A 12,040-nucleotide genomic window follows, 5' to 3' on the forward strand; every position below is an offset into this window, starting at 1 on the left:
ACTTTGCAAAGTGTTTGGCTTTTCCTGCAAGTAACTTTCTCTAGCTGACAAAGAGTTAAATAAACTCAAATCCTTAGGATGGGGAGGAGGAGTACCTGTAAAGAAAAGAACATAGTACCTCTTTACTTAATTCTTCCCCTTCACCCCAACACTCAGTCCCCTACTCCTGACTGTTTAACAGTTGGATAGCTTCTGGCCTTAGAATAACTTAGACAGAGACAGGTAAAATATAGAAAGCAACCTTTATTCTTGCAGAACAAAGTACTGCCACCCTCCTCAAAACACACACACACAAACACACACACTACCACCACCAAAGCTCTATCCCCTTGTCTACCTTCCAGAGCTCTGGGGCTAGTCTCCAGCAGGTAATTATTGGAATATACTGAGATGTGTTAGACCAATTTATGAGTAAGCTCATAAAGACAATGAAAAACAGATTTCATTTGATATATTACATGATAAATTTTATGGAGAAAGGCAAAATTTTCATTCACCATTCCCTGCACCACCTATGCAAGAGGAAGGTAAAATAGTGCTGAGATTGTTTTTATATGTTTGATGGACAGATTTTTAAAAGGTTATCATTTCTCAAATCTTGTATTTCCTAACAAATGATTGAAGCTATGTCAGGGTGCCCCTATCCATCATTCTCACAGTGTCTGATGAAGGAACAACTGCTGCCTAGAGAAGTCAGAAATGTTCCTGAATAATCTAATGCACAGGTTAGCCCCAACCACAAAGCATTATTTAGTCCAGTATGTTAATAGCTACTAGTTTGTTAAGAATCCATGGGTTACAGTGGTGTAATGATGACACAAATTTTTGGGGAATAACTAACCACTTTCCAATTGGTTGTAAGACACATTCCACAAGATATTATTGCCTAAAACTATTAACTGGGTCAATAACTCATACCTGAGTAGCTCACAGCCCTAGAGGAGAGCTTACTATACTTATTCGGCAGAATACATATAGTAGTAAACTATACACTAAGTGTTTATCTTTCCAAGCATAAATTTGGGTACCTCTTCATCTTCATTGAAGAAACACATTTTTCTTCAGTAGACGACTATTAACACAGTAACTTACAACTGGTAGAAGTACAGAGAATAAAGTATGGTGTATTGCTTTAGCCCAAATAGGTCATCTATATTAATCCTCATCCCAGGACTGAGGAGTCTTCTCAGAAAAAGGACAAAAAGGATGGCAAGAGTCAACAATAGTCGATGAACTCTGGGAAACATTGACTTCTGGTCATGACAGAGATATTGTACATATGAACTCACAGACATTGTGATGCCATGAGTAAGTCCAAACCAGCAAAAGTCCCAACATATATGAAAGGGGCACACAAAATCCCATCCCTACCTGAGGAAATATTGGCAACTGTTCTAGTGTGCAGAGGGGAAAAAAAGCACTATGTATCTCTAGTAGAAGGGTTGTTACCATCCAAGAGGTTCTGCTTTGTAGGGAGTGGAGGAAATCTTAGGTGGGTGAAATTCTGAGTAAATCCCCACTATTGACCAGGACACAGTTATGTCAAGGAGACCAAGGCCTCAGAGCTGTTTAAATCAGCAAAGCCATTTCCCCACATGAGTCAGACTCAGAAGAAATGGCAAAGCTGTCCTCAGAGTCATTGAGTATGGAGTCACTGACATGAGTATGAGTGATTATGGACAATTAATCAGTATGTATACAACCTGACAACTACAGCTCCCTCCCCACAATGTTTACCTGGAGACACCGTCTCTAGAAAATAGCTTGCCCCACCCCTGTGTCATACCTAATAAACATGCTGAGCTTCCAGGTTGCAGGTGGAGACAGACCCCAAACTTAGCATTCCTGTACATGTGTCTCTTCTATTTTCATTTTCTTGATGGTCCAGAGGAACAAAGGACAGGGAGTAAGAGACAAAGACAGGAGATAGAGAACAAGAGAGAAAGGGAAGGGAACAAGATAGAGGAAAAAGGGATATTTGTCCAGGAAGAACAAATGACTGTCTCTGAATAGAAAGGAGACAGACATGGCCCATAGAAAAATGGCAGTTTACACAGAGAAAAAGGGAAAGCCTATGTTAGGATAAGTTGGGTTCTTTTCATTGAGCATGTTAATTAGGGTAACCAAAAGGAGGCATTTGATTTCTAGACTTCAATACTTTGATAGCTGGACCTAGGTAGTAAACCTCGTGGGGAAGAAGTGGCCAGATAAGGGAATAGACCTTAGTGACTAGTATTAGGACTTGCAATCTAACAGTTTAGCAAGTAAGAGGAAAGCGGGGAAGGGCAAAGCCTGCCAGAACCTTGTTTGCCATGCTCAGGTCTACTAGAGCCCTCTAGAATCTAACAAATCTTCAAAGTATAATAAGTAATATAGAGTCTGAAGAATGGGGAAAAAATTGTAGTCCCTCAGTATACCATTAAAAAGTCCTGACTTCATAGGAAATCCAACTGACATAAACAGGATAGTGCTATTGAAAAAGTAATTCCAGTGCTAAGAAAAGGGAAATAGAAGATATAATAATATAATAATATAATTTAAAGAATTTTCAGAGACTTAGTCCTACATTTGTCTTACTGAGATTTTTATTTGAACAATAATTTTTATGTAATTGTGCTTTTAAAAGAAAAACCCCAAGTGATAGTTTATGGTTAATAATTTTTGAAGTTTTATTCTGAAGTACTTTTCAGTACCCAACTTTTTGAAAAGTTGTGTGTAGTGACTTTATTAAAACACTGTTTCATCTTCTCACTGAAGCAACAATACTTTTCCACCTTTTACTGAAAATGCCTTTCGCACACATGAAAGGTAGGTCATTTCAAAAAATATTTGAATTTACATAAGGTCTAATCCATTGTGAAAGTACAGTTAAAAGCCATATAAAACAAAAAGTAAATAAATTTAGAAAAATGTGTGACTATGCTAATCTGTCACTGTATAACCAGTGCTCTCACGATCTCTGCTTCCTAAGTAAAAAAAAGCTGAAAACATATTCACATAAAGACTTCAGATAAAGGGGGAGTAGTTTAAGGGTAAACATGTCATGGAATGGAGAAAAGTTACAAACATGTATCCAAGGGAACAGTCACAGCTCAGAGGATACAGCCTCTTCCTGTGTCTTCCTCTGTGATAATGACATGCAGGTATTATGTAGGTAATACCACTCTTGACTCTGTCCTTTTGTCATTGAGATCTTATACATTTTGTCATAATTTGGGGATTTATTTTGCTTCTACCATTTAGAAAAAGGACTTGTAAATTTCGTAGCTATTAGTCCAATTTAATATTTTACTTAGACACCATATATGTATGTATGTATGTATGTATGTGTTTATATATATATATATGCAATAAAGTCTTTTAGAAATTGGTTGAAGACTGTCTACTAGTACCTCGAATTTAAAGGTTTCATTAACTTTATAGTAACTAATATATAAAAACCTTTGGTTAATCCCTTTAAGGATGAAGAGCTTCATTTTATCTTTCTGCAGTTGTTCATGTTAGCAGAAAGCCATTGGGGCTACATGTAGATGGTTATATACAATAACATCTTAAAGGCTTTAACAACCATTTCCTCAAAATGTTGACTCACTCAGTAGCTGACTCTGATTATATAGAGTATGCATTTTTTGACCATTTCTACAAACCAGAAAAAAATTGCATTTCCAGCCTTCTAGAAACACTATAAACTTTTCTGAAAGGTATTTGCATACATACCTGTGGACAAAGTAAAAGTCAAGAAGAGGTTCATGGCATGGTTCATGACATTAAACAATGCAAGAAAATTGAAAGGTTAGTGGGTTTTTTTAATTGTCATGCCGTATAAATCAAGATTGAGTAATGGTGGGATCTCAGTGACAGTGCAGGTTAGCTCCAGTGTATACACTGCTGGCATAAAAATATACCCACACGTCACACCCCACAGTCACTCAGCCTCCTGCATAACATCACCAGTCATGACATGTCAGTCCCACCCTTGTCTCCATGGCAATAACTGTCACATTTGAGTTGGGTACAGAACAGAGAAACAAAGCCCTTTTCTTCAGCGATGTTCAAGATTCCTCAGGTTTTCAGTTTTGATGTGAACCCATAGAATTGTCCCAGAAGTTTCTGCCAAGCCCCCTTCACTTCCTTATTCCTTAGACTGTAAATCATGGGGTTCAGCATGGGCGTCAGAATTGCATAGAAAAGAGAAATCAATTTTTCCTGAAGGACAGAGGGGCTGGAGTGGGGCTGAATGTAAGTGAAAATGGCCATGCCATAGCAAAGGGCAACCACAGTGAGGTGGGAGGCACAGGTGTGGAAGGCTTTCCTTCTTCCCTCTTTGGACTGGATTTTTAGGATGGTAGAGATGATCTGGATGTAGGATAGGAGAACCAAGCAGAATGGGGTCATCAGGAGAATGATGCTAGATACCATGATAGCAACTTCATTGGCAGAGGTATCCACACAGGCCAGCCTCACCACAGCAAGAAGCTCACAGGATATATGGTCGATGTACGTGTTCGTGCACATGGGCAGTTGGAAGGTGATAGCAGTCTGCATGACTGAGTTGATGGAACCACCGACCCAAGATACAAGAGCCATCTTACTGCATAGTCCTGTATGCATTACGGCAGAGTATCTCAGTGGATTGCACACTGCCACATAACGGTCATAGGCCATCATTGCTAATAAGACAAACTCAATACCTCCTAAGCCCAGAGAGAAAAATAACTGGGCTGCACAGCTCAGAAATGGAATTGTTTTGTGTGAGGCAAGAAAATGAGCCAGCAGCTGGGGCACTATGCTTGTGGCATAAGACACATCCACCAAGGACAGGTTGGTGAGAAAGAAATACATGGGAGTGTGGAGTCTGTTGTCCAGTCTGATCAGAACAATGATGAGGAAATTCCCCAACACTGTCACCAGGTACATCAGCAAGAACAGGATGAAGAGAGAGACTTCAGTATTCCAGTCACTGGAGAGACCAAGGAGGATGAATTCATGCATCCATGTCTGGTTGTCTGTTCCCATCGAAAAATGTTCATCTACACTGAAAGTGAAACAGATGTTCATCAAGAAGCACAAAAATAATACTTTTGATTCATCTGTGTAACCTTCCCATCTGCCAGTCAGGCACTTGGAATCATGATGGGCCTGATTCCAGTGTGTATTGTGCTTACTGTGGCTCAGAAGGACAGATGAGGGCCTTCATGTAGACATGATTTGGTATCAGGCGAGTCAGCTAAAGCCTGAAGATTAGATGCTACTACCATGCTAACAGCCTTACCACTTCGATAACCCATCTTCAGTTCTAGAATGAGCAGAGCATGGTCCATGATATTAGCAGATAAAATAATGAGCAAAAAAGAATGTAATTGGACTGGGAAGGAAGAGTCTTAAGCCATGAACTAGACTTGTCTCAGTGAAATGCATTAATCTATTATACAAGGGAAGATTTGGAAGAAGTAAGGCCTGCAGAAGGTATTAGAGAACCAAGACGTGAAGCAGTTTTATTGTGCAAGAGCATGACTTTGGTTTAATGTTAAATACACACACACACACACACACACACACAATTAATAATACAAACCTATACATAAGTTCAAATGTGGCTAACATGAGCTAGAAACTTTAAGCAATGAATTGAGGAACTGACATAGTTATATATGAATGTTAGTAGCAACATGACTTCCGTGTTGAAACAGCAAATATGATCTTCCCTCCCATCCCTCCTATGAATTCAGTCACAAATATCCCAGGAAGTAGACTTCAATACATCTCAGAGCTCACATTTGGTTTCAACCTTAAGAACTTAGGGAGCAGTGAGACAAATGGTCCTTTTGAAAGCCTTTCATCTCTTCAGCCTTCAGTTAGCAGGGAAGATAATGGGATTTTTCTTTTCACCTTTTGAGTTTGTTGTTAAGAATCTATCCTTTTGGTGGCTCAAGAGACGAGGCACCATTCATTGCTCTTGCAAAGGATCAGGGTTTGGCTTTCAGAACCTACATGGTAGCACACCGCCATCCATAATTCCTGTTCCAGGGGATCCAGTACCTTTTGACACCTGCAGGCAACATGCATGACAGTCTTGTGGTGCCCATATATGCATGTATGCAAAACATTCATACACATAAACTAAATAAATCTTTTCAGAAATATTCAACTCTATACTTTGCACGTAGTTTTCATGAAAGTAAGAATAGAGATGTTTAGATGATGTAAATAAAAGAAAAATATTTAAAGTCCAATTTTAATCACCCAGGCCAGAATAAAGTAAGAATTTTGGTGCATGTGTCGTTGAAGAGAGGTCACCATCTTGATTTTGCTGGGCAAGAACCTTTTCAGTAAACCTACTATATTATAATTTGAATGCTGACAAGAATCTAGTTTCATTTTACTTTTTAAATTGGCTCATTCTTGCTTCATGCTTGCCTATTGACTGACATTCACTTCATCAGCACAGAGGTGGGAGGGACTGAGGGCAGGAAGAAGCTTGGTTGGAGTTAAATCTCCAAGCTGGAAGGGTGACACTGTCACTGCTTTAGCTCTCTTACCAGACAATGAACAAAAGAGAGCAACCAGTTCCAGAAATTTCTGTGTTGTACATGGTCTACCCAACCACATGCTCTCAATCAAGTCCTCTCGAATGGAATGTCCTCCTCATAACCTGTCCCCTTTTCACAGTTCCTCCTTTGCTGCTCAGTCCTGTTCCTCCCACGTGTACTTACCGTGCTGCTTTTCTGAAATCACAATCAACCTGTGAAAGCATCTAACTGTCATTTTAAAAGGGACATTCAATTTAGAATTTAAATTCAAAAAGTCTTTTTCAAAAACCCAGTTCATTAGAAAAGAATATTTCAGCAGATGAGTGATGACTATGTAGTAAGTCTGGCTTGAATGGAGTCCTCTCCTCTGTTAATCTTACAGATTCACTTAGCACCACTCCGCCAGAAGCTGCCATGTCAGGATGCATACCACCCTCCCCATTTCAAATTGCCAAGCAAGAGGATGGAAAGACACAGAACCGGAATGGAACACTGGCTGGTGATTGGTGCCTGCTGTACTAGCCTGCTGCCTGAAGATCACGCAAGTGTTTGACTCACGTGCTCCTCGTGCCCACCTCCAGCGCCACTACTGCCAGGTTGTGTTAATAAGCCTCATATGCTTTGCAACCTTTGTAACGTCTCTCTAAGGCCTGGAGGAAGCTACATAGGCTCCTGGAGTGTATACACACATAGCCTGAGTGACTGAAAGGGTCACTGGTGAAATTAAAGTTGGGAGATGAGCATGCGTATACAGAGTTCCTGCGCACACAGGTGCCAATTCTTAGTTACAATAACTCATTTTGATTTCCTGCTCTCCACCTCCCTTTTCTTTCTTTCTCCTTATCAACCTCACATTTCTTTGTTCTGGAGTAGGCATCACCTTCACATTTCTCTCTCATTATAGAAAATATGCATATGCAAATCTGTGTTTGGGAAACTATGTTTATTATGTATGTATTCTAGAATTAGTGCACCTCGTGACTGACTTCCACTGTCCAGATTCTCTTCCTATTATTTGTCTTATAAACTATGGAAAATTCTACTCATTAACTTACAAAAATTCAAAACTTATGATAACCTGCAATCATTAAGTCCACAGATTTTTTGTTCTATGTTTAGTCTGCCTTTATTCTTAAGCAAATCAGTTCTATCTATTGCTCATCCAGTGTTCAGCTTCCATTTTAATATTCCTCTCTATTTTGCTCAATTCTCTGGCAGGGTTGCAGTGAGCATTTCCCAAGACCGTGTGCTCAGAGCTTGTACTCCTCTCTTCTATTATTGTCTGGGCAATGTTGGTTTTGCGACCTTTATTATCTAGTTTATGCAGCCCAAGTTCAATTAATTCTACAGTAGTCTCCCAGACTTTTCCCTAACATAGATCAAACAGCTTAATGAATACTTCCTAAATCTCTCACCAATGACTGCATTCATCTCCCTACACACTAGATTATTTCCAAACCTTTTATATTAATAATAATAATCCCCCCTCCTTAGATACATATTACATATCTCTTTAATCTTTCTTTATTTCACTACAAATAAATGAGGGTCCAAATACTGATTTCATTATATACCACTCCGGTCAGGGAGCCAGAGCTTGGTCTTTGCAGCCACAAACAGTCTGTAGGTTCTATTGATCTCCCTAAATTTATGGTTTCTCATGGGCATAAAAAGCATAAAGTGGAACAAATGTTTGCTCTATTTAAACAAGACAAAAAAAACAAGACTGTATGCTTTGTCTGCATAAACAAGACAAAAAAAAAAACAACCTATGAGTCAAATGTAATCCCATAGCTGATGTTAAGAACACAGTGGCATTGAACAGTGAACATGGTGTCCATGTTCGTTTTACTGAGCTCTCCCTCCTACACAACTGGACTGCATGTCCTCTGTTCAATATTTTATCAACTGCAGACATTTCACCTGTTTGCTAAGCATCCTTCATTCTCCTGTGATGGATAACAAAATCCTATTTTGCATTATTTGAACCATAGTATCCACATATTCACCACATCTCAACACCCTGTTAAATATCCCTTTAAGATATATTGATGTGTTTAAAACGACCTCATCAATCAGAACATCATGTTGAAACATGACCTATACCCATGGCTCACTGCCTTCTCACTGACTGAGAAGAAAGGACTTTCTTCTACTATGTTTTATAAATTATAGTAAGGCAGTATAGCTATTGTGGCCATAATGAATACAACATAGTAAATACTACAGCAAGAGAAACTTTGCAACTAGGGGATAGTTTAGGAGTAAAGGCATATACTTACCATGTGTGGGGTCCTGGGTTTAATCCCTGGCATGAAAAAATAAAAGAAATAATGAAGGACAAAGAGAAGAGGGGAGGAAAAGGACTCTTGAAACATTCTATGAAATATTATCCCCTCTGTCTTTCCTATTACACCACTATCACCAAGGCTCAGGAAGCATCTCAGATGATGGGGAAGAGAGGTTGTAATATGCAGAGGTTGGGAGGACTAGAACAAGACCTCTGAACTCATACATTTACAGTATCCATAGTTCCATAAGTCCTGCACAAGATCATACCAGTCAACATCCCAGCATGACAGCTGATGGTCATTAGGGAAGGCAGAGTCAGTTTTCTTTAAGGATATGGCCCTGGTAGGTGGATCATGCTCCAGTGAATGGCCCCACAATCATGACTGTATGGACAACACACATTTTATTTGTCAGGCACATGAATAAGAAATGATTATCTTTGTTTGGCCCTGGTGAAAATTACCTTCTTGTGCCTTTGAGAATTATCTAGTAATTACTCACTGAAGTAATTTATCAAGAATTAAGTGTGTGTTCTGTGACAAAGAAACAAAAAGCAAAAAAACAAAACAAATAAAAAAGAAACAAAAAAGCACCCAAGACCCTTTAGAAAACTTCTTTATGTAATTTTTAAAAATCAAACATTAGTCAGTAAACCCTTTTTTAATGAAGGAAATCTGTTCAATGATTACATAGAAAATGTCATATTTTTATCATGATATTTTTAATCTAGTTCTGAACTATAACAAATCAAATATGTTCTTTCACTAATTCAATCTTATATACTCAGCCACTATTTTACATACAGTTTTTCTTACATTCTTTATTTTCTGCTGCTTTATAACTTCTTTAGTTGGAAGTATCTGTGATCTGGAAAAATATGAAAAGTAAGGAATTATTTCTTACAGCCATACAAATTGGTGTAAAAACCCAGATTGGCATTTATCTACACGGTGTAGGTGAAGTTTAACTTTAGATTTTCCTGCTTTCCTTGCTCTGAGTTTGTCTTCTACATGTCACCGCTAAGCCATGTAACATTATGCAATGCTTTCCATCTCTCTGCACTAAAAGACCTTTTAGAGGACAGGGCTCCTCCCTGGAATCACACTTTTCTCCCCTCGTTTTTTATCCAGAACATTAAAAAAAAATCAGGATTTGATGTCCAGTTACATATATTTCTGTGCTAAACATGGTGATTTGGTTACATTTTCTGTGAACACTTGGTGTTTTAAGGTCTTGAATTCAGACATCGCTTAGGCTGTTGTCCAGAGGAAACTCCTATTCTCACCCAGTCCCTACATCACTACAGAAGGCCTTCTTATTCCAAGTAAGAATAGAATTTCTGAAAATAAGATCCCCATCATGTTTTAGCTGGCACACTTTCCTCATACTGGGTCCAGCATAAATGATACATTAAAAGAAATGTGATCAGCTGATCATTGGATCAAAAATGAGAGACATGACCCATAGATATTCACCTAACAGCAGAAATGCTTACTCAACTGGTGCCACACAGTCATCACACGTGAGTCTGAAGATACCTTCTGATGCTTCTGTTCATATTGCTTTCTAAGCACGTTTTAATGGCATTTAGTATTCCTTGGTGCCAACATTCCACAAATGCCTATGCAAAGACAGAAGCATCCAGGGCTTGGAATTTGGTTATCATTTCCTTTCCCAATAGTCACTATCATATTATATTAACCAAACCAATGAATGTATTTTGACTTTAATTTCTGGTTATTTCTGTTGGCTAGATGCTTTCATAACTTATATGCCACCATATCTCTCCCACGGCTCTCACACATACTGAGAAATAAGTTTGATTTAGGACACATAACAGCTTTTCACAGTATTAAAAAATTTCCCAGTGCCCCTTCAATCTTAAATTTAGAAAAATAATTCTTTGCATTATTTCTACTAAAGTAAATACTAGGTTATCATTGAACTCTTTGCCTCACTCTTAAATTACCAAACTGTAGTACAAATTGAAGTCAGGAATAGTGAGACCTCAAAAAACCTTTTATTGTTAAATATTGTTTTAGCTATCCTGTGTTTTTTGTTTTCCCATATGAAGTTGAGACTTGTCCTTTTAAGGTCTGTAAATAATTGTGTTAGAATTTTTTCTTTTTAATTTATTCTTCTCTTATGTATTACATCCCAACTACAGTTTCCTCTCCCTCCTCTCCTTCTAACTTTCCCCCACTATCTCCTCTCTCCCCTAGATCCACTCCTCTTTCTTTTCCCTTCATAGAATAGCAAGGCTCTCAAAGATATTGATCAAACATGGCATAAGAAGAAGTTACAATAAGAGTAGGCATTTCACCTTATATTATTAAGGTTGGGTGAGGCAACCCAGTAAGACATAAAGTGTCCAAGAGCCAGGCAAAAGAGTCAGAGACAGACTCTGCTCCCACTGTTAAGAGTCTCCTAAGAACCCCAAACTACACAGACATAACATATATGCAGAGGATCATGGACAGACCCATACAGGCCCACTGATTACAAGTTCAGGTTTGTGAGCCCTTATGAGCTCTGGTTAGTTAATTCTATGGGATTTTTTGTGGTGTCCTTGGTCTCACAGCTTCTACAATCCTTCCTTTCCCTCTTCCACAGGGTCCCCTGAGCTCCACCTACTGTTGAGCTGTGGGTTTCTGCATCTGCTCTCATTGTTGCTAGATGAATCATCCCTGATGATAATTATGATTAGGCTCATGTCTAAAAGTATAGCAAAATACAATGAGGACTCATTTCATTGAATTTTTCCCCAGTATTTTTGCATCTATTCTATGTCTCTGTGCTGTCCTGCCTCTAATTCCTGGGCCTCCAGGCAGTGTCAGACATCCATTCCCTCTCACGGCATGGGTCAAAAGTTAGAGCAGTCATTGCTTGGCCACTCTCGTAAATTCTGTTTCACCTCTACCCCAGCACATCCTGCATGTAGGACAAATTGTAGGTTAAAGGTTTGTGACCGGAATGGTATTTTAATTCCTCCAATGGAGGTCTTGCCAAGATACCCACTTTAGGCTCTATATCCCCCATTCCTAAGAGACTTTGCTATGGTCACACACGTGTGTACCAGGGAGTTTCCAATGCACTAGATTTCTATCTTACCCCTGAAATACACCCAAATTATAGTCATCTATCCCAGTCCTCTCTTCCTCTATCTCTCACCAACCTGATCCCTCCTACTCCCATCCCTAACTGCCACTAGTCCACCT

The 12,040-nt window shown here is 38.9% G+C and overlaps 1 protein-coding gene across 1 annotated transcript; it reads right to left on the minus strand.

Annotated features, from left to right (window-relative positions):
• Positions 1–228: 228 nt before the first annotated feature.
• LOC117720870 (olfactory receptor-like protein OLF3) lies at positions 229–9,213 on the minus strand. Its single transcript, XM_076913440.1, has 3 exons — positions 9,090–9,213; positions 8,813–8,838; positions 229–5,035 (listed from the first exon to the last, which is right to left on the minus strand). The coding sequence occupies exon 3, from the start codon at positions 5,014–5,016 to the stop codon at positions 4,063–4,065; it is 954 nt and encodes a 317-aa protein (XP_076769555.1). The 5' UTR covers positions 5,017–5,035; positions 8,813–8,838; positions 9,090–9,213; the 3' UTR covers positions 229–4,062.
• Between the last annotated feature and the right edge of the window lie 2,827 nt (positions 9,214–12,040).

Source organism: Arvicanthis niloticus, chromosome 15, assembly GCF_011762505.2.
Source record: "Arvicanthis niloticus isolate mArvNil1 chromosome 15, mArvNil1.pat.X, whole genome shotgun sequence".
In the NCBI taxonomy this organism is placed as follows: domain Eukaryota; kingdom Metazoa; phylum Chordata; class Mammalia; order Rodentia; family Muridae; genus Arvicanthis; species Arvicanthis niloticus.

Excerpts from the sequence above, each read along its gene's own strand:
- LOC117720870 (XM_076913440.1), bottom strand. The coding sequence starts at position 5,016 with ATGGGAACAGACAACCAGACATGGATGCATGAATTCATCCTCCTTGGT.